This window comes from Passer montanus, unplaced genomic scaffold (genome assembly GCF_014805655.1).
Source record: "Passer montanus isolate IOZ18808 unplaced genomic scaffold, ASM1480565v1 scaffold10, whole genome shotgun sequence".
Taxonomy (NCBI): domain Eukaryota; kingdom Metazoa; phylum Chordata; class Aves; order Passeriformes; family Passeridae; genus Passer; species Passer montanus.
Window position 1 is genome coordinate 17,577,403 of NW_024356505.1, and position 24,637 is coordinate 17,602,039.

The window sequence follows — 24,637 nt, forward strand, 5'->3', positions numbered from 1 at the left end:
ATTATTTTTGGAACATTTTATGGTATAAATTATTCATTACATAGATGTGTTGTACCTGTTTGCCAGAAAATAGCAGAGGCTGTGCCAACTCATTTTTTTAAATATGATACCTCAGAACCAAATATTAAAACACATATGGCAATACTTCAGTCAGGTGATACTGCAATACACTAAAATTTCACCTTTTTTTTTACCATCTTGGTAGTGAAACCCATTTCTGTGCTTAGTTCCTAAAACAGGGCATTAAGTGGTATAAGGACTTGTTAAATTTTCACATGGCCTTACAGATTTGGTTTATTTTCTTTTGTTCAATTTTAAGGAACTCACTCCAGTGACAATGTTTTACTGCTCCTCACAAACCTAGGAAGACAACAATGACTTCAAAATAACCAAATATTATCCAGCTGCTATACTAAAAAACATCTTTCTTTCTACATCACACAAGAAACCAAAGTGCTAGTTCAACTCTCCTCAGGAAACTTTAAAATACATAAACACCAAAATGTCTAATTCTATCATTCTTTATGACCATATCATAACATAGATCATGATATTCACACCTGTGGAAGAAAAATACAGTTAGTGAATTCCACTATGTAATTTTTCTGTAAACTACCTTAAAATATTCCTAAGTTCTGGCTGAAAAATGTTGCATAGAAACTGAACATTTTTTGCCATTATAATATGTTCTGCTTGAAGCAGCAAGTAGATTTATTAGGAGTATTCTTTTATCATTTTTCAGCTGCAGTGCTGGGTGCCATGATGGCAGTATATTTGCTTCTATGTTCTGTCCTCAAAAGAAGGTGCAACAATCTCTGTGATTTAAGGTGACGAAATGAGGGCCATCCTTTGGCAGAATATGTAACTGAAGCAAGTCTGAATTAATTCTAAAGAGCCGTATAGATTTTTTTTCATGTTTTTTAAAATGCATTTTAGTTATAACTATGTAAAATTGCATTGTACTGAATGATAAAATAGGCACATGTAAAACATATTTTGGGCATGATTAAAAACTGTATTACTACTGCATGCCAACTTCATCTGTTACATTCAAATAGGGTTTTCTTGTGCATACATACACACTATCTCCCATTTCAGGTCAGAGAATTCAGCATTTTTACAGGTTGAGCCAAAGGATCCAAGTTGGGCAAGAATAAATGAGGAGAAAAATTACTAAACGTTTGAAAATGTTAATTTTGCCTAGCACTCACAGCAGCTCTGAGGTGAGACAAAGATAAAATTCAATTTGTTGGTAACAACTACTTCAAACAGAAGGTCAAAATTCCTTTTTCCCCCAGTTCTGAAATCATTGCTTCAGTTCTCATGCCTTGCAAACCTTAAAGACAGACCTTCTCCTAATTCTCAAACCAAATTAATCCCTTGTAGTGACCTCCAACAGCTAAATCAGAAAAGGCAGGGGTCTTATGAAAGAAAATGAAAAAATCATAGCATGAAGTGATTAAAAGCTGCAAAGCCACACATAGCCAAAAAAGCACTTAAAGCACTGCATGCCACCTCAACTTCAGTACTTCCTAAATTTCAGGACGTTAACATTAGGTCTTTGGGTTCATTGTTTAATTTTCAACACACTTGTATGAAACTACATGTGTGAGGAATTGCTTCCCATGTCTGGAGAAAAGTCATAGTGAAAAAGATAAAATTCCATAAACCATAAAGAGATTGTCACCTGCATCATGTAGGAGTAGATCAGACACTTCCTGCTCACAGACTTTCTTAATCACCAACCTTGTTTTTGAATAGAATAAAATTCCATGGACTACAGGAATTGAACTGTGCACTTTTTTTCTTTTCATCTGACCAAATTCAAAGGCTTGAAATACATTTTACATATTAAAAATTGTTTTAAGTGTAAAATAGTATTTCAAACATTTAATAATGTAATATTATAGTGTCAAAATACATTTGTATATTTGCTGTGTGAAAGCAAAATATACCCAAAGAAAAGCTTCTACCTGGCTAATAAGCAAAATCATCCATGATTTCTTTTGAACACAAAATGTGTACAAAAATATATTACTTGCCAGGGTTGGTGTGTTGTGTATTTGCAGTTCCAGAAAATATTTCCTGAGGGGTTTAGATGAGAATTCCGTACTGACGTGTGTACTGACAATTTATTTCCACTGAAAAAATGCATTACAGTAAAGAAATGAAATAAAAGGAAACTAAACAGAAGTCTAGAGATGAGGCAGCTGATCCTGCAGTACTCAAATAATGACCTGACACATAAACTCTGCAGTGTTTTGCAAAACAGATTATATGCAAAGATGAGCAGATAGAAACTTATGTTTAACTAGCATGGTCAGTGTAACCACCATGATAAGATGTTTAAACTCCTTACTGCCTTGGTCCTTGCTAAAGTTTAAAATTGGAGGAGATATTTCAAACAGTATTTTTTGACTGGAAGGCAATAGAAAGAAGCCCACATCTAATAATAAAGAGACCTCATAGTAAGATCTTATTGTACATAACTGAAAAAATAGTCAGGCCACATTTGTTCCTACCAAATATTACCATCTCATGATATTGAATTATTTGGTTTATGTTCTATTCATCTTTCTTAAATTCAACTAGAACAAGTTGAAACAAGTGTCTATATTAAACCTGAATACCACTAATAAAAAATACCAGGAAAATCATGATTTCTAGTGCTGTTTGGCAGTCCTGAAAGTGCACTGTAATCCTTCCGCAGGGTGAATGGACAGTGTTATAGAAATGGAGACCTTATAAGTTTATTTCAGCTTTCATGTGATGTAACAAAATCTACAATGTTTTTGAGATGAGAGAGCTTGTCAGACCTTAGTAGTGAGCATCACCCATTCCAAAGCAGTGACAGCAAGTATTACCAGCAGAGAAGCTGTTGCCCTCGTGCCCTGCAGCAAAGTCACTGTCTGTCTATTATTTGACAGGCAGGGTAATATGGGAATATGCTATGTTGGTGGAAAAACTGACACAATTGCTGGAGAGTCCTGCAACTAGGATGAGCAAAATGGAAGCAGCATGTCCAATGTCTGTGCTAGATAACAATTTAAATCACATGTTTATTATTGCTAAATTGCATGCCTTGTACTGCTGACACCTGCAAGTGCTTGGCAAAATCTGAAAAGAAAATAGTATTATTTGCTGTCAGCAGAATGCAACTTTTCCTGAACATCTAAAATTGAATTTCATAAGTAGAAGTAAAAACTAACAGCCATTATAAGCTCAGCACTATGACCTATCTTGTCATTGAAATAATGTCATTTACCTACCAATTATTTTCAAGGCCCTATAGTGCTAATGAAGATATATTGTTGGGGAATTTTAAAATATGTATCATAAGTAATTTAAACTGGACCAAAACAGATGAACAAAGTCAAAAGAATGAGAACTAAACAATAGTCTCCTTGGCCAAAGCAGAAAATTCAAACCCATTTTGCTGCTATAATCTATACTAGCAACTTCCCTGTGACATATCAAAAATTGGATGCAGTGAGTGACTGAGAGACTGAAATCATCAGTAGCTCAGGCTTGCAATTCATCCACAGGTCAGGCAGAGTGCAGCAAATGACCCAACTTTCTCTACACCTGTTCACTTCTGAGCTCCAAGCACACATTTGAGAGACCACCCCCTCTGAGGAGGGGTAGAAAAAGCCTTATCACATCAGCTCCTCCTGGCTGTGAGAAATTACAGATATACAATACACAATCCTAAAGCCATGTAGAACAAAGAATTTGAAAATTATGAAGTACAAGATCAAGTCCTAGTCCTTTAAAATATAGGTTCACATTATGGTTGAAAGGAGTTTAACTTGATACCATATTTTTTGAATTTATTACACTGCATAGTATAAAACAGAAAAAAGCTACCAAAAAAAGCTTTGGGGAATATACAGGGCAATACAGCTTTATCAGAGTAATTTCCCTGCACAGCTTTCTAGAAAAGCTACATGAAAGTGACTAAACAAAACCACAAGGAGTCCCCATAAGACAATTTTTTCAGTATTTTTCATATTCATTACCTATTCAGTCAAATGCAATTCCGATTGCCTGTACTTGAAAGTGCAAGAGACTTTATTTAGATTTACTTATTAAAAATCTTTATGAATGAAAATCAGACAAAAGAATATTTTTAAAATTTGTAATAATCACTGATTAACACAAAATGTGGAATCATTCTACTGAAAAATTTTGTTTATTCTTTAAAACATTCTATTTTTCAACACACCTTAAAATTAACACACACCCTGCAAGAAGTGAGGTCCGTCATAATTAATTTAACTCATAAAGCAGTTAAAAAATTGTACCTGATACACGATGTACTAATCTCCAGAAAAACACAAGTAGATATTACAAACCCTTGGATTTTTCTGTTTACTTGCAAGTCAAGAATACAAGAGACACAAGATTTTAACATGTTATCAAGACCCCATTTTAGTTAAAGCAGGTGACAGAAATTCAATAACGGTTTTAATTCACTCTTGGAATGTCTCTTGCATGTAAGTGGTATTCAAGAAAGATTGCTTGATGTCCAAACTGTAGTGGACAGCTAATTTCCTGTGCCTGCCTCCGTACCTCCTTACAAAAGAACAATTTGATTAATCCCGCAGGGGGAAACTGAATAACCTATTTTTGCAATTGGAAAGGGACAGTAGCAAACCAAAAAATGATACTCGCGAAACATTCTCTATGTGCCAATCTTTATAGGTAAATGCATGATAGAGTTTAACTATCCAAGTATTCTGACAAGTAACCCATGAGAACATCTCATCACAGCTGTGTCCCTGTGTATCCAAATACTGAGGCACTTACTAGGCAAAAGATCCCGTGAAATACAGAGAAAGTGGCAGTAACATGAAAAATCTTGAAGACTTTTAGGATACTCTTTTATTTTTACACTGAGGTATCAGATGCATTTATACACTTATAAGATGTATAAATACGCTCATAAAATAAATTGGCAAGTGTCTCTTTAGAGATTATGGTGATGGCAGAAAAGAATACCAGCACTAAAGAAGCTTCTGTGCAGAAAAATAAAGAATCAAAATCTTTCTTTTCTGAAAAGTCAGTACTATAAAAGAATACTATTACTTTCAGTATTATTAAAGAGCTAATCCATGCCAGAAATGTAGTTTAATTTTACAATATTTGAACAAGTCCTGGCAATCAATATAAGGTATTGATAACCATCATATGAATTTTCAGTGAAAGAAAAAGATTTAGTAATTCAAATCACCCTCCTTTGTCTAGAGAACACATGCATTTTCTCTGTCCTTAGAGGTTTGTTTCCTATAGTACTCCTGAAATACTCTTTCTTGTCAATATTTCCAATACAGTATCTGTACTCACACCATTCTCACAGAGAGCACATCAAAAACAAGCATTTAACTAGGATAGTAAAATTTTCTTTACTATTAAGAATATTTCCATTTTGCATACGCTTGGGGTTTTTTAATACCTATTTTGAAGAGAATTGGAAATCTTTATTTTATGACCTTCTACCTATGAACAAACCTATGCACAGCATTTCATTAAAAACTTCAGACACTAAGTAAAACTCTGAAAACCAGAATACAACTATTTTTAGCGTGCATTAACTTACTTTGGAGGATGTAGAGTCACATTCCTGACAAATCCATCCATAGCCAGTCTGTTTAGGAGACTTTTTCAAAGGAGGGTCTAGACAGCCAAAATGGTAGCAAAGCCTGCATTCATCACACCTGCAAGAGAAAAACAAAATACATATTTATATTAAATGGTACATCTGTACTATTTTAGACTGATCTTCTCTGCAATTCTCAGCAGAAGATTTCCTGATCCATTATCATCATAAAGAAAATCTATTTTCTATAAGGGGTAATTTTAAACAGTCACTCAAGCAGCTTCTGCTTAATCTGGAATATCCTGATGCAGACACTCATGCAATACCTTTGTCATCATCTTATATAAATGACAACATTCCAAAGACCTGCAAATTAATGAAAAAAATTGCTTAAATTTTTAGATAATTCAGTGTCATTCACTGCCCTTTTTTTCCCAGAAATTTTAACTTTTTTAGATAGCGACAGTATGTATTTTCATAGTTTTAAGACACTGTTTTGCACATGTAGTTTTTCAAGAAAAGCTTTTTGAAAAATTCACCCACATATTAAATAGCTCAAATATAATTTACAGCTATGAATTACATTTTTTACACCAGGACTATGTGGTTGATAAACAAATGTACAAAATATTTTCTCATTCACACTGAATTTTCTGGAAAGGGCATTAATTTAAAAGGATTTCACTGTGCTCTTTCACTTATAGAAGTGCTTTGTGTACATACAACAATGTTCTTCTTTAATAAACCTTTCATTAGTGTTTTGCACTATGCATAGTCCACATAAAAAGCTCAAAACATACAGCATAGCTATTGTTAACCTACTTTTAATGTACCACAAATAGAAAAAAAACTACAGTAGAACAAGTGTTTCTTGAAGGGGCTTTTAAATCAGAATAAAAGGCTCAAAATGAGAGATTTTTTCAAAGCAAATTATAGAGGTTTTCATATACCCTACCGAATTTCTCTTTATTTGAATATCCCCCTGTATTCCTTTGTATGAAAAGAAAAGCTTTTTTCAAGTTTACTTTGCAACAGTCTCTTCATTAAGCAGTCTTAAACTCTGAATTAAAGCCAATATAAATGATTGAAAAATAGCAAAGAGTAAATGTTTAAAAAACAAAATTTTTAAAGAAATCCCCCCCCCTAACTCTCTTTGTCTGCTTTCCTGGCCACTCAATTTTTCCTCTACAGTATGTGTGAACACAAAAATTTCCAAAAATTGCAGTAATAGCATGGCACAGGCATCGTCAGATCAAAGACAGAGGGGACATAACATTCTGTTTATCAACAGAACACACAGTGCATCGCAGGAAGAGGATTCAACTAACAGCACATACTGCTGCATTAATAGAACAAAATGTTCATGTGACTGCTCCAAGGATTAATCTCCAAATAAAAACAAGTAACTGTTTTCAATTATGATTGTTTAACTTCATTGAATACTTTTGTCCTCGCTGCCAAGGCTGGGCTTGCTAGCAGTCACAGGTAACACACGAGCACTGGTAAGGGTATGGCATGTACTGTTTCCTGCTAAATAGAAATTAAAACCAATTAAAACCAATCTGACTATCCACAGGATTCAACACTGGACTGACAAGGTTTTGATAATTTTTTGAAAATGAGATACATCATATTGCAATATATGTTCTTAGGATTGCTCAGCGGTGACTCAATCTAACTCCAGCACAAAGCAAACACTTAAAATAGAAAACCAAACTCAGTTTTTAAAGACAGAAGAGTTTTAATGTTGAAATATATTACTTAAAATCAGGAATACATGTAGTTTTATTTCCTGTGAAAGGTGTATTAAAATCATAAAAAAGGTTGAGAATGGGAGATGGGATAGGTCACACTCCTAAATCCCAACAGTGTATGTGACCTTCAGCAAAAGATTAAGTCTCCTCTGAGCCTCAATGTCCTCATCTGTAAAGGAATATATTTTAACTATTTCTATATCTGGAATCTTATGCATGTAAGGGCTTGCACTTGAGCAGTGCTTATCAGAACTCCTTTATGTAAGCTTAAGGATCTTCTTAAGTAACTGAAAATAAAGAAAAATACTGTTTCTGAGTGACTTAGAGTCAGAGTTTAATCCTAAAATCTACATATTATTTAAACAGCACCAATTTAGATTTTTCTTTTTTTTTCTTTTTTTTTTCTTTTTATAAAGTAATTGCTTTATATGTTTCTATGTTAAAAAGAAAATGCTTCCTCTTTAAAATTTTGGCATCTCTTGTATTTTTACCATTTTTTATCTAGAATGTGGTAGTTCCTAACTGCACTTTCAGCCATGTTTCCTCATAGTATGCTGAGGGAGTTTGCAAAGCAGCATTGAAATAACCACGACATTGTGAAATTAAATATGGATCTCAAGGCACCATTTTAAAGCACGATGTTTATAATATTTATTGTCATTAATTTTTATCACTTCAGAATGTTTAGTTTGGTAGAAGAAAATTTGCATTTTCCTAGAATGAGTTAAAAATATCCATATGAAAGTTTTCAGATACTAATAACTTCTATCCTCATCTGCACAGCTGAGGAAATGCAAATGAGTATTTTCAGATATCAAAACCTAAAAAGCTGCATGGTGATAAAAGTGTAAGTATACCAAATATTTTTAAATGCTTGCTTCCTACTGCTTTTTACTGGAATATGAATTCTGTACTGGAAAACAGAAATTCACTGATTTTCAAGTTCCCAGTGCATGATGCTGGGAAAATGGATGAATACCAGTGTACCTTGGTTAAAGATGATGCTCTAGCTGTATGACAATCATCATCTGCTGAGACTGACTGGGGACAAAACGTGAAGCTTACACACACCACAGTGAAAAAAAAATTGGCATTCTTAATTCCTAATTCCAAAAGCAAACGTTGCACCTAAGTTAAAATGGCACTAATAAAACAAGATTAATCCCTCAAGTGTACACTATTAGCTGTGTTCTTTTGTCTAGGAACATAAAAATGATTGAAATCCTACTGTCACATTCAGAAAATGAGAAAGCCACACAAAATATAGTGTATTTTTGACTGAGTTATAGAGAATGGAATTGTTGGGTCACAAAATATGTCATGCTGCCAGTCTCGCAGCCTGTCAGTAAATGCACTCAGACCCATCACATTCAGGGCACTTACAGAGCAAAGGAGTCATGTCGCACCACCTTTTACAGGTATCATCCTCTCACCCTGAAGATGGCTTAATAGGACAAACAAAACTGGGATGGGCAAGGGGGGAAAGGGAAAGAAGCCACTTCCTCCATATTACAGGCTGTTAAAATTTTTACCCTTGTGCATTCAAGGTCACACGTTCAAACTTAAACTAGCAAATATTTTATCTTGCTGCTATTTGTGGATAACTATTTTTGTGGTGAAGCACATGATTTACAAAAGCCACTAAGTGGTGGGCCATCTTCAGGGGCCTGGTTAGCTGCTGTACTGAAAACTTTGTGGAAATGAAAGCAGAGCTCCACACAAAGGCAAGATAACCTAACCTCCTAAATTACCTCTAGCTGACAGGTAATTGCTTACTATCACTGTTATAACAAGCCTGAAATTACTTTATGCATCAAAATTAAAACTCACTGTGTTCCTCATTCCAGCAATTAATGAGGATAGATACATGCCCACTAAATACAGAGAAAATGGAGTGTGAAGAAGAAAGGTGAATTCTGAAGTAGTTATGAAAAAAAAGTTTAAAAAAACCCAAACAAACATTTTTTACTTATAGAAGTATAGAATGGCCAGCTGCATCTTCACAGCAAGAAAGCTCGATTAGGCATTTCCATACCTGAAATACCTTTGCTTTGTTCTTTAATAGAGTGATCTCCATCTGCTCTTGCCCTTGGATTGTTTTTATTAGTTTTTTCAGCAGTACAGCTGGCTGTGCTCAAGCCCTATCGTGTTCATAATTAACTAATTATGCTCTAATCAATAGTGCAGATACTGATTTTACAATGTAAATGAGATAAATGAGATAATGGCTGGGGTCAATCTCATTTTATTTACAAAGCTCAGCACACACATCCAATTTCATTACATTGCATCTACCTGCACAGGAGGGAGTCTTATCAGTTGGCCTGCAGAAGTCTTCCTGCAAGCACTGGGGAAAAAGACCTGTGCTTTTACAGAGGAGTAGAGAATGCAAAACCCGCCCGTCACTGGCACATTTGTAAGTCACTGGTTAATATCATCGAAAACCACAAAGAGCTGATTCAGCCAGAGCGAAGAAACCTATTTTGCATTCACGAGACAGCATCACCCATCTATAGCTGTAAAAGTAATTACCTACATGTCCCTGAAACACAACATTAATAAGCTAATCTTTAAATACAACTTTCCAAATATGCTTCAGAGACTACAGAAAAATCTCACTTATGTACGCATCATTGCACACCGCCTGCAGTGTCGTGCCAAGAGGTACCATGGTGATCAAAATACAAAATTGCAAGATATATATACTGCTCCCGATTTGTCACAACAGCTTGGAAAGATTTACTTTAATGGAAAAAAAAAAGATATAAAACATTGATACATATCTCACCATTAAAGTAGAGAATTTGTCATATAAGCCCTACTCGACAAACTCAGAATTAGTCAGAAAAAAAATTAGAAGGAAGCTAATGCAGAATTTTAAACTCAAAGGCAACTGCAGTGGGATATGTATGTACAGGCACCCACTTGCTGAAGGCTATAACATAATGGCTACTCCAGCACCTGCATAGATTTAACTACTGATAAGCATCATCCTTTACTGGCTTGTTTTGGCCCCATTTCTAACTAAAGGCTCTTAAGCACCTAAGGAAGAGACATCTGAGGAACAGAGGTTTCTTAGACACTGATCTCTCTCCCCTTTAATCCCTCAATGTCCAAGTGCTGAGTCACTCCAGAACTGCAAACAGATGGAAACAAGATTTGGGGCTCATTTTAAATTGCATCACATTCTTGATTTCAGATGAGCAACTTAAAACCAGCCATGACCGTGTAAGTACTGTCAATACATGGTTTCTTATTAGCAGCTGTATGATATACAATAGAAAGGAGCACATAAGCATTCCCAAAAACTCTGAGTAAAACAATGTAGCTCAAGTAAACTCAAACTCTGGAAACAAAACAAATTACTTCAGCCTAGAGCAGCTGAGGAGTGCTCCTGTGACACCTTACTGCAACCAGACCACAGGAGTGATAAATTCTGGATGACAGGAATGAATGCTGTGGTGAGTTGCAGCAGCAACTCTTACATGTCACATCAAAGAAGGCACTTTCCTGTGCCTTTATTTAAACAGTAAAAATCAAGATCTAATGGTGAAATAAGTGTATAATCCTCTATTTAGTGCACTATTATTAATGCTGTCCAAAAAGTACATATATTCTAGCTACTGAGAGAGGAGCCCAAATCTGTAGCATGTTTTCATTACAGAATACGTGGATAACACTAATCTTTTGCTTCTGACATTTCTTGAAACAAAGTGAAAATAAGCAAAGGTATGATATTGTATCTTACCCAACCATTCTACACCAGAACTCTTCAATTCAGTCCAATTAATCCCAAAACAAATTACTTTCATTTTGCTGTGATACGTCACAAACACAAACCAGAGTGATGCAGTACTATATTTAGACTCTGAAATATACAATGTAGATTCTTATCAACTCCTTTGTTTTTATAAAAAAATTGACAAAATAATAAAACCCTATTAGGCATAAAACAGAAGAAGTTGGTTCTCCTCTTCCTGATGGCTACACTTTTTCCCTTACCTATAAATAGCCTAACAACTAAAAATCGGTGGTCATCTTGCAGTTTCTACTCTACAGAACAATTTTAAGAAGTCTTCTCACACAGGCCAGTCAAGTTTTAGGTGATTTTACCACCAGGAATGTGACACATTTCTGCACTAAAATTCTTATGTGACTGTGTATGCATAAATTGTTGATTAGAAAACCAGGACAATAGCCCAACTATATGACCTCTTCATACAGGTACAGAGGTACTTGTTATCCTGAAAGGCTCTCTCTCTTCACAGATGCAAAAAGTTCATTCACATTAAACTGTAAGGAACCTCACCCAGTTTCAAAGTTAGATCTAACTTTGCAGTCAGTCCTGCACTGGGGGGCTGTAAGAGAGGTCCTTCAGCGACTTCTGCAACCTGCATCTTTCTAGATTCTAATATTTTCATAATTTTGATATAGGTAAATGAAATACTCTTTCTGGGAAGGATAATGCTATGGTATTATACTCAGTAATAAAGTTACTTTCTAATTTCTTTTACGCTAGGTACAAAGCAAGTACACAAAAGCACATCTCTTATTTACACAGTTTATAATGGGAGATGACAGAGTACACCATCTTGTGTTATGTCTGGAAGAGAGAGGCCATGGCTATTGCTGAAAGGTGAGAGATTACACCAGATAAGGGATGATTATTGCATTTTGTTTTTTATATCTACCTAGTGCTGATGAAGACCATGTAGGGCAAGATGGACACAGCCTGACAGAGCATGATGATCTTACTCATCTTCAACTAGGAATGCTTCATGATAATGCATCTAAGTGCTTTTGGATATGGGATATGGTCTGATCTCCTGCTTAAATTTCTGTCCAATCTCAAGGGCATTAATAAAAACAAATAGCATCTATCAATTATACCACAAAACAGCAAAAGAAAGCAAACATTAATCTGGCAGACATCTGTGTAGCTAAATTATTATGCTAAACCCAAAATTGCCACCTAATTGATTTAACTGATTAAAATTATTATTTTGACATTAAATCAAACACCCCCTTATATCCAAAAACTTAACACTGATTATTCATGGGTAAGGAAGAATCTGAAAGGGGGTGTCATTGTATGTCATTCTTATGTAACCAAGATATTTTTCTGAACAATCTACAAATCATTTGGTTTATGAAACAAGTGTCCATGGACAAAATGAATTCTAAGAATGCTGAAAAGAAACTTTATTTACTATACCTGTATGTGAACAGCTTTCTTTCAGCAAGAAATTAACTTTTCTCTCTCTCTCAGTACTGCAAAATCACACAACACATGGCTTTGTGAAATGAGTTTGCAAAGTTCATTAATGGCCCACACAGACAAGTGATAATGATGTGTTCGTTTCTGTTAATACACAGCTATTGTATAGAACTTCTATTTACAGCATTTTAATGTCTAAACTAAGAATTTCTGTGAAGACAATGACTCAAAGACATGCATTAAATTAATGCTACATCAATTACAGAAACTAAAAAAATCCTTTGATAAACTGAAAAGTGTAAAATTTAAGAAGCTATTACTAAATGCTGCATTTTTTTTCCTGAAGTACATTCTAGTAATACATGATGGCATCTATAGTGCCACTCTCAGGTGTTCAGACTATTAACTGTACTGAATGGTGTACTGTTTATGAACTACTAGAAAAGTCCATTACAGTTTTGAATATTGCCATCAAACATCTTTCAAAAGGTGAAACATCAAGTGTTAGTATCGGGCTTTCAACCTAATGATATGGAGAGGAGACAGAGAGAGAGAGAGACAGAACAAAATTGTACAAGGAAGCTGTACTGGGGAAAAACATAAAAAATATAGCAGGAATTCAACTTAGGTTTTCAAGCATGCCCAGGAAAATATAAAAGATACTTGAAACAGTATTTAACATGCATTAGTCTGTCCTTAAAATCCTCCAATAGCAGATTACAGAAGTTCCCTAACAAGCATCTTTAGCACAAGTATTCTTATTATTAGAAAAAAACTTTCTATTGGCATCTTGATACAACGTAGCTTATTTTTAGTCTGATCGACTTTGAAGAACATTTTTTTTCCTTCTTTGTAGCAACTTTCTTCCTTATAATTTTCATATTAATTTAGGCTTTTTTAGAAGATTTCCCACCATCACTGAATTAAAGAAATATTACTATTTTAAGCTATTTTTATTCATGTCTCCTGTGGTTTTCTTATCATCCAGTTCAGTTTGCTCTGGACCTTCTCATTTTTTACTGAAGTGGACAGGACAGGATATGCTAGCTGACACTTTTCAAAGCGTGAGATACTGGTCTTCTGAATATTCAGGAGTACCTCAATGTGTTAAATGCAACACCCCTCTCTGTATGTATCACGTTTGATCAGTTTGATCAATGTTCTGCAATCTGTGATCCAGTCTCCCACTAATTTTTTTTTTCCTCAAGTCACTCCTGGTATCGTAATCACCCAATCAACAGTGATTTGCCTTTTCCTTTCTGCACTGCATGCTTTTCTGAATATTTTTTTTTAAGTTTTCTTTTAAATGCTAACACTGTACCTCCTCACATCTTACTGTCATCACTTGCAAATGTAATCAAACACTTTATTTCAGTACCTAATATGCTAAAGCAAAAATTAACAAAAATACTGTAATGCTGAATCCAGGAGAGCTTGACTGGAACCCAGTGAGCTGAGTATCATTTGACAGTGAGTCCATGGTACCTGGTTTACTTTCCTAATCAGATACATATTTTATTGAATTCTAATTAACAGAATCTCTAACTTATTTAAAGGAATATCATACACAGAAGTATTTTGAAAGTCCTACTAAAGCCAAGATAAGCCACATTTATCATTATCTCCTATCCACAATACCTAGACTGTTTTTAATATATGATCATAAATCACAGTAAACATTACTTTTTCTTTTTTTTTTTTTTTTTTTCATAAACTCAGCATGATGGGCAAACATTTTTTTTCCTCCTTGCTTACACAGCACTTGGACACAACCTTTTACTTTCAGAATACTACACAAGTAGTCAATAAATCTGGGTCTTTTCTTCCTAGAAAGGATTAATTGATCCTTAAAGATCAGATTCCTGCATTAACATCAACTTCCTAGTGCAAATCTCTTTATTTTTAAGGTGTCTTTGTGTGTATTTGCCAAAACAGAATTATAGTTCCAACAAAAATCTTAACTCTGAGATTCTCCCACCCCCTTTTTAAAACGAAACGACGTGTTAGACATCAGGGTACTTTTATTTAATATAATATTCAAACATGAAATGCCCTGGTAAGATATGACTCGTAGATAAGTACACATAACTTTGGATATTCTCCTATTACTTATTACAGCATTTAATTTCTTCTTTAAGTTTAAAAAATACTTTCAAATGGAAACGTGCCTTGATAGATGACAAAACCCACCATATCTCAAGAAATTCAAAGATTATAGGTCATAAAGTTACAAGTGTGATTGCATTTGAGCAGAATTTTTCCGAGCAAGTTCAAGATGAAAACGACGAAGATGTCAACACTCTGATACTGTAGATTTAAGAACTGGATCTGTACCATTTGAAGATCAAAATACTATGTGTGCATCTACCAGGATATATATGGACGGAGACGAAGATCTCAGCAGTCACGCTGTGTGATCAATTCTTCATTCCTTCCCCAACTTACAAAACAATTTCATGTTTGCATTGGGAGGAGATAAGCTTGTCCTGAACACTGCCAGAGAAGTAAGCCAAATGAAACAAGTGCCTGCACATACTCAATACTTTCTTATTTTTTAAAAATTTTTCAGAAAGAAGTATAGGTATAGTTCTGTTCACTCAAGTGTCTGGAGTCAGAAACAATTAGTTCATACTAATAAGCATAAAATCAAATTTTCCATGGCAAATCTATTCCTTCAGAATAGTAAGTCTCAAGTGTTTTACAGGTCTCATTATCACTGAACATTTATTTTTTTTTTTAGGAAACAATCCTTTTTACAGTAAGGTCTATGTACAACACAGTGTTCTATATAGAAATGTTCTTATTAAACTGTATATAAGTAGAGTGGCAGGCAGATGGCAAACCGTTGCTTATTTCTTTCAGTATCACCATAGAGGAACAAACAATATTTAAGTCCCACAGGCTTCTGTCACTCTTCAATGAATCCAAGCATTGTGTAACATCATTTGCCAACGAAGCACAGGGGAAAGAGACATTACTTAATAGGACAATCCTGACAAGACATTTATCCAGGATTTTTCAATGATGCACATACAAAATGTTCCTGAATAGTGCAAAAAAATGCAGGCAAATTAACTACCTTGTCAGTCCAAATAACAAACCAATCAATTACATTCTATCCAAGCCTGACAAGCAAACTCAATGTTTTGTCATAATAAGCTTATAGTTGAGACAAGGTAGCTGTTCTCCTTTACTTTAGGTATTCTATTGAGAGCTTTATCCACATTTAAAAATCCTATTATAAAAGGTTTCCACGATTGCCTCCGAGGATGAGTTGTGGCAGAGTTGTGTCTCATGAAGGGTATCTACACAGTAAAGTGATAAGAAAAAAATATTAACATTGAAAGATCATAGCAGCTCTCCTCTGTCTTATGAAACATTTTAACATCATACTAAATTTAAGCAATGTGTATGCTCAGATCCAAATACTTAGACACCCACATCAAATTTTCAAGAGTCTCTAAGTGTCAAAACATTAAACTGAGTTTAGTATAGCATCCTTGTAATTCTTATAACTTTTTCCCCAATACAGCTCAAAGAACAAAGGAAGTCCACCACAAGACAGAGAAGATAATTCTCTTTTTTTTTAAATCATGAAAGCAACAATTTAATACAAGTAGGCTTGATTGTGAAGCTAGCATTTTACTCAGATTTGCAACCCACAGAAATGCAGCTATGAGACTGACTATAAGCACAAACATGGGTACTATGTTACAATCTTAAAAAAATGCTTGTTTTATAGAATAGCATTTGAAAGAAAACAAGTCTTAGGATTTAGGAAGGACTAGGTAAGGGAGGGTTTCTTTCAAAATGCATTGCAATAATTCAATACATAAAAGGCTTTAGTCAGTTCTGAAAAAAATGTCTTTGAGCCAATAATTTCAAAGCCTTCACAACTTTTTCCACTCATACTTCCTGTCTTTTGACACTCATGACATACATACTTTTCAAGAACACTTTTTGAAAATTCAATACAATTTTAAAGTGCTAATTCTCCAAATTTAAACTCTTTAAAGTACTTGCCATACAGCAAATTACTGTGTCTTAGAGCATTGTGAGATTTTAACTACAAAAACATCTATGTTGTCTTAAAGCTGAGCAGATACATTTTGAACAAAAGACCGATAAAAAGTCTCTATCACCACATTTGGTGGTTTTTGGCTTGTTTTTTTTTTTTAAATTGAAATGTATTTAAGTAGAATTGTAAATAAAAAAAGAAACTGCTGTCATACTTTGATAAAATATAATAGTCTGATGAACAGGAGCCATCTTGTTGCCACATGTTCAAACAAAAATTCCTTGCAACCAAATTTTAGTTTTGAGTATAAGGATTTTGAGTCTAAGTATTAGAGGGACAGCAAGAAGCACCATATGTAAATCCACTCCTAATTCTCACTTCATCTTTTACTTGAGGCATGATTAAAATTTTAAATTGGGTTCCCTGAACTTCAATTCTTCAGTGTAATTTTGAACTTTTTAAGAAAACTGAAGAAAAGCTTAGCTGTAAGATAGAAATTCTCTTCACAGTCATCTCATTGCAACCCCCTTCCCTTACTGAGTGCAACTAGTTTTGTTTTGACAGCCTCAGTGGGTGAGGCTGACATGGGTGCACACTCAAATGCAGAAACTTAAAGGGTACCAACAGAAAAAATCAAGACAAACTGAAGGTCTCTGTGCCACCTCTACCCTGTCACAGCAATGTCAGTAGCTGCAACTGCACCATTTCAGTCAGGTCATCAGAATGTGACAGGCTGTTCCATCTGGGCTAGCAAGGTTTGGGCAGGAATACAGCAATCCGTATTTCAAATACTAGGGGTTTTGTTTTGGTTTCTCAAAATGAGTAAATGAGTATGTGAATATGTGTATACAAACACATATACAAATATGTATGTCTACATATAATGGTACTTACATATAAATTTCTATTTATAAATTATTTTTATATAAAAATTTTATCACGTAAATGTTTTTATATATAAAACCAGCTTCACAGCTGAAGCAATAAAATAATCAGTTGAGTTTTAATAAGTTTACAAATCAAAGTAATTAAGTGCAAACAAGGTTCTCAGAGGAAAATTGCAACTACTGAGAAAAGATCCTAATATTTTGTAGCACTTCAGGTAAGGCTGTAAGAACACAGACATCAAGTAGGAAGTGTAAATAACCTACACCTGCACTAGTTATTCCTGCAATATTTCTTTGCATTGCATTTTTATTGGTAACAACATATCAAGAAATTTAAAAGGATATTAGAGGGAAATTATTTTTTAAATAGTTGGACAATTTTTCTGTTTCTACTCTATTAAAAATTAACTTGACATAATTTATTGTACATGTTCTAGGGTTATCTTCACCCCTCTCATGTTTGAAGTATTATTAATTAAGGAATCACTACTGGCTTTGTTTAAACAAGTGAAAGATTTTTTTTTTGTTCTAGCAAGTGAAATACTGGTAAAAGACAAAAGAATATGAATGTAAAAATACAACATCTTGTAATTATTGTAGTTAATTGTATTATTGTAATATGACAGCAAACTCATCTGATAGCTGGCTACTGCCCTGAGACCACTCACACTGATGACATTTCTCCTGCTCTAGTCTCTCCTTCTCTGCTTCTTCTGTCCCTATACACCATCTGCCAGCCCTTCCTCAACCAAAGAACTGCTCCCATTCCTGTACATACATTCAAATTTCTACTGACAGAAGTGCCCAGAGTTGTCTGCAACAGCCTCACCTAGGAAAAATATTTAGTGAGCACAAAAATCTGAAATAAGGATGGCAAGCAAAACTGAACAGCTTTCCTCTCTTACCAGTAGATGCAACAAATATTAAGAAAGAAAAGAGCATCACAGATAATGCCACAATAGATGCTTTGAGCAGGGAGGTTCTCAATTGCATATTTGGTCCTTTAAAAGAGTTGTTCTCTCCCAGTTGTCCTTCAATTCAGGACAAAAAATGATTATAAAAGCATTTTCCTTCAAATTTTGGTATGAAGAGGAAGAAACACACCAACCTCTCTCCTCCCTAACCACACATGGTTGTCATCTGTTCATCTGTTTTCTCACTTAAGTAAATATTATGTAAAGGGCAGGTGTCTAAGATCCATATGTAGATCTCCTTTTCAAAAGACTATAGGACAAGAAACCCCACAAGTTACTTCAATACTTTTACTCTTTGTTTGTGCAACAGACACAGAAAATTGCAAATCACAGACATACATAATGTTTATGTCAGCAGTTTTAATCCTGGTTCTTTTTTAGCCATTTTAATACTTGCCTTCATCAGATTAAATAGCTGTTGTAAGGGCAATGTTTCTGGTGGCTAACTGGGCACAAGTAAAAATACATTTTCAGCCACAGTGTAAAATTAGTTGATATTCAAAGGTCTGAAGGCAAGAAGCTGCTTCAGTACACCTTAGCAACTCTGAAAAATTAGGACTCTCCCATCAGGTTAAGTCTGCTAAGAGTAAAGAGGAATTTGGTGTATTTGCGAATAACTTTCATGAGGTGAAGATAAGTAATATGCATTTCTAAAATTCAGGCTACCTCATCTCAGAAATTAATCTGCACCCAGCAGCTCTATTAAGTGGATGACTGAGCTCTTTAAAGGGGAAAAACCCCCAAACCAGATCCTGAAAACAATGACGAGCAATGATTCTAGACATTGCTAATTACTTAAATTTTCTCCATATTGATCAAGTTATTGATATTAATAAATGTTTCCTGAACAGTTACAGATTTATATCTGCTAATATACACACTGATTATCCCATAAAAAAGTTATCTGCAGGACAAAATACCACAGCATCTGATACCAATGGAACATAAGAGCTCTGCTTTGTCTTAGTAACTTAGTCACATGGTAACATAAATAACAACATTTAGCACTGGTCACTGCATATGCATGTTAATTGTCTTAATTGACAGAATTCTGTTCTCCAAGTACTTCTATGCCCACTTCAAAATAAGGACAGATTTTCAAACTACTTCAGAGGAAAACTGAAACCATTTCACATATATGATACCAATATTTTATTTAATCTTTTGTATAGGATACGTCATTTTCCTTCATTCTGTACTGTCTTTGTGAATACAAGCTTCTGAGAACCCATGAAAAATACACAGTCAATACGCTCAATACCCTACATGAAATCCAGCTTTCTCTTTCAAATGACTGCATTTACAGACCTTGTCACAACAAGGTCCCTGATGTTATCAAAGCAATTTCAAGATACTTTAATCATTGGCAAAACTCAGTGACTTGACAAGAGAAATTTGGGCCAGAAGACTTCGATGGCTTGAAAGGAAGGTTATTGAGTGATGTAATTTCGTTTGGATGGGACTGATTCCAATTGATCTGTTTTTGCAATGCATATCTTGCCTCTGCAGCTGTCTCTATCTGATTCAGTGCTTAAACTGCAAGGAGTGACTATCCCTTTCCACTTAAAGTGAAACTCTTCCTTCCTCCTGCTATTATTTTGAATGAGCATGAGGAGCCCATTTTTGAGTTTAATCTCTGTACTCACTGCAAAAAAAAAACCAAAAAAAAACATTCAACTGAATGCCAACCCATGAATTCAACTGAGTCTTGTGACTGCCAGCTATATATTATGTAAGTAGAAAAACAGATCATAGGGCATTATGTTTATCATCATTATTATTATGAACTGAAAATTGAGTTAGTTTTTTTATAACACAAGGGCATATGGCAGTACAAACTAATTCTCAATCCCAACTGCACAATACCATGTAATCTACACTGTATTAGACTGTACTTATTTTCAGTCAAGTACTTACATTCAAAGGAAAAAAAACCTGCTTGGTATGCAATAAGCATAATAATTAATAAATGGCTACGTTATACAGGAAATCATGTACAGTTTTCCACAGTTTTAACAGAAAGGAAGTGTACCATTAGGAACCTCACAATTTAAGTTAATTTTAAACTACATAAAACCTAGGGGGAGGAAATCCATATATAGGGAGTCACAAAGCTTTGAGAAGAGTATTGATAAATAATGTAATCATAGTTATATGCTAATGAAACTGAATCAGGATGTGGCACTAGATGTTGCCAGCAATACGTAGCTGACAGCTCAGCTAAGTTGCCCTTTATTCACCCAGCTTTAGTCTTATGCTGTCTGTGAACACAAAACATGCTTGACTAACAAAACATATGACTTGCTAGATTAGACATAAATGTGAGCTTTCCTCTGATAATTTAATGAGCAATGAAAACGGAGTTAAAGATCAGCTACCTTCAGTCCTTCACTGCCTTCCCAACTTCTTGTATCACAGGAGATGACAGTTCTGCCCAGTTTCACTTTTTATGTCTAATCTATATACCTCCAGAGTTTAAGAGATTTCAGGTATCTATAGCAGCAGGATCTTCAGGCCATTCTGAATGCACACCAGACATGCCTGCAGAAACACTTTCAGAGAAAACACGACCGACCCTCAGTACCAGTCACTTTGCTTGCCTGATCCCAGGACTTCAGTCCTGTTGACAGTAATTAATACAGAGTATCTTCTCTGTAAAATTATGTCTTCCAAAAATGGTAAATAATTATGACTTCATCTATCAGTACACTCAAAAGCATAAAGTCAATAAAAATATGTAGATTTTATATGTTGCACAGCTTTGTATTATGAGTACTGTCACTCACTGTAACTGTTTCTGTTAATGTGAGAACCGTGTACCCTTTCTTAAGTACTGCATGAACATACCAGCATACCATTAATCATACAGATCAAATACTTTATTGGAAATAAAAATCTAAACTTCCTTCAAATGCAGAACTTTATTATTTATAGACCATACTTTGAGAAACATTTTAACTAACAGAGCCTTATAAATAAATTAGATTATAATATTAATTTGAAATAAAAAACCTGAATAGAGTCCTTTAAAATAAAAGAAATGGTATAAAGAATATTTTTTCCCATTTCAGTATATAAATGAAAGTCTTCGTTGCTATTACTATATAATACTATTATAATTCTTTTGTTTATTTTTACAGAAAAGTAGATTAAGTAATTTATTGGGATGCCTCTTTATCAGTGGGTATGGATGAATCCTGTCAGAAAAATCTAAATTTCACTTCATTTCACTGTTTCAGTTTCAACACTGGACAGTCAATACCAAAGTCACTGGAGTGTGCAGTTTTCATACTGTTTTCAGTGAAAATACAGGCCTATGCCTTTAAGTTAGTCATCAGTTGTTGATAATTTATTGATATCTGTGAAGCATTTAGAACCTTCTGTGTGACTTCAATATGTTAAAATCTAAGCATGACTATCACGAATGCTACAAAGCAAGCCAAAGCAGGAATTGTGGTTTCTTGCTCTGCTGCTCTACCAAGCACAAATATAAAGCACAGATTCAGAGCTAGGAGATGGGTATTTTTTTCCTCTTTTTAAATTAAATTATTCTTCAACATATTTATAAGGGTTTTTTCTTCTCAAAACTCCCACTCCCTTAAAACTGTATACCAGTTCTACTGTGAGACATTCAAAAGCCTCACAGAGACAGGATCACAGGGAACCTCTTCATCAAGCTGCTGTATATCACAGTCTAGGTCAAAACTGGTGATGCACTTGCTCCTATGCTTAAGAAATAAATTATAATCCAGTTTTATTTATAAATTAGATTGAAAATATTAATGGCACCAGTGACACTTTATGGCTTATTGGAACATTGAGACTAGAAAACAAAGTGAGGTGTACTCTCAACAAATCTCTTACCACTGCTATGGATTAATATTACAGAAGAATTTACCACTTCTCCATAAGGAAGACCACAAAAAGCAGCATCATGGTTTTGGAAGAGGAAGTGTTGGCTTGTCCACGGCCCTGCTAGGGTGACTCTTGCAGGAAGCTGTTATGAAAGGGAAGGCTACCCAGTGAAAAGGGCATTTTTAAAAGAAAATTCACTCAGAGCTCAGAGAAATAAAGCAGAAGGGCTATGTATGTGATGCCTTTGAGCTCAATACATCAGCAAGCATGGTGAAAACTTGGCCTCAGACCTCTACACCTACTAGTGTGACATGGGATAGAGAAGGACAGTCAACAGCAGGAAAGCAGCAAGTAAGGGTCTAGTCCATTTGGATGTATTCCAGTCCACAGGAATTATTCTATGCCTCTGAAATTGATGTTTGTTATCTCTGTCAGACTCCAGTGTAAGATCTAAGAAACACCATTACAGCCAAGGCAGGACTCTGAAAACTGAAAAATGCAAAGACGAAACCATCTTAAAGAAGTGAGACGTGCACAATAAAAAATGACAGTAAGCAGTACCTAGGAAATCATGGGCTGGTCAGCCTTGTCCTGTACTGGGAAACATCAAGGGATCCATTGTCAAATACATGAAAGTAACTGAGAGCACTCAGTTTAATAAGGAGAGAGGGGTTGCTCATATTTGAAAGGACGAATGACATGCTTTGTGAAAGAGGGAAGAGCAGTGGTTGCATCACACCAAAAGGCGTCCAGTATAAGGCTTTTCTATCAGTTTTTTACAGCATTTTCCTTATCAAGTTAAAAAAAATGCAGGCTGAATAGGTTGAAAGCCAGCTGGAGTCAAACCACAGAAGGCAGTAGCTTGAGCTCTAGATATTGTCCAGTAACCAAGTACCCCAGGGAGCCAGGAGTGAGAGAACTGGTGTAACAGGCACAGCGCTGCCAGCCAGGCAAGGAGGGAATTGTCCCGGTCTGCTCTGCACTCACCTTCAGTGCTGGGGGCAGCTTTGGGTGCCACAATTCGTAAGACATTAAGCTATTTCAGAGTGTCCAAAGGAAGTCAGTGAGGATGGTGAAAGGCATGAAAGAGGAAGCAGTATGAGGAGGGGCTGAGGTGACTTGGTCACTTCAGCCTGGAGAGACCTCATTGCAGTTACAACTTCCTTGTGAAGAAAGAGGAGGGGAAGGAAGGCACTGATCTCTTCTCTGTGGTGACCAGTGACTGGACCCAGGGGAATGGCCTGGAGTTTGGTCAGGGCAGGTTTAAGTTACATATTATAAAAACATTCTTCACCCAGAGGCTGGCTGAGCACTGGCACAGCTCCCCAGAGAAGTGGTCACAGCACCAAACCTGGCAGACTTCAAAAAGTGAATACTCTCAGGGCCCTGGTGTGATTCTTGGGGATGCTCCTGTGAAGGGCTGGAATTAGATCACTGGGATTGATGATCCTTGAGAGTCCCTTCCAACTCAGCATATTCTGTGATTCTTTGATTTTGGGGTGCACAGTGCTACTGAACTCTCCTTAGTTGAGAGAGGGAGGGCTCTCACCACCAGGGCTCACAGCCACAACCTGCAGCTCAGGAAGTTCAGAGGGGACATCAGCAGATGCCTTTGCAGTACAAGGAATTCTGCGGTGAGCTCAGGGGTACCTGAGCTCACTGCCTCAGCTCGGTGGGAACAAATAAATAAGAAGCTATGATAGCTTGTTCTTGATATTCTAAAAGCTTTCATTTCCAGTACTAGAAAGCATTGCCAGTTCCTGTGGTCAGGATGGGAAGCCATGATGCTGAATAAGATCCTGTGATGTCCAGTGGGTGGGCAAGCAGCAGATTTCTGTCAGTTATAAGGGACAAAAAATGTCCTTCCCAGCCCTTTTACACACAATATCTGACTGTATGTAAGACAATAGTGCACTATAAGAGGCGTCGGAAACTGATTTATAATCCGTCTTGTGGTGCACAAATAGTAAAACAGTGTGTCCTTGATGCCATCTTAAAATTCAATGGTATTAGTCATATTAAAGGCCTTTTTCTTAAGACTGACAGGTGATTTCATATTCTACTGAAACCTAGACACTATAAACACTCCAAATAAAAGCCAGAAGAGGTTATACACATACTTTTTTTAAGTATATCTAAGCATATTTAAAGCATTTTGATAGCCATCCAAAAAACCCGAACAACCAACCAAAACAAAAACAAAGCAAAAAAACTAACCAAACAAAAAGCCGAACACCCCACAGAAAACTAGTATTATTCATTTATATTTACAACTCCACAATAAAAGCTTTATACATAAGGTGGCCTAAAGAAAAATTCCACAGATGTGTTT

The 24,637-nt window shown here is 35.4% G+C and overlaps 1 protein-coding gene across 4 annotated transcripts in view; it reads right to left on the reverse strand.

Annotated features, from left to right (window-relative positions):
• Positions 1 to 24,637, reverse strand: part of PHF14 (PHD finger protein 14) — a 160,639-nt gene that overhangs the window by 49,640 nt on the left and 86,362 nt on the right. For 3 of the 4 annotated variants that reach the window (XM_039709696.1, XM_039709676.1, XM_039709685.1), the window contains exon 17: positions 5,600 to 5,717. In XM_039709696.1, the coding sequence (XP_039565630.1) occupies positions 5,600 to 5,717 (118 nt within the window). Of the gene's footprint in view, positions 1 to 5,599; positions 5,718 to 14,574; positions 15,877 to 24,637 lie in introns of those variants that run through there. The other variant, XM_039709705.1, reaches the window with a different exon arrangement.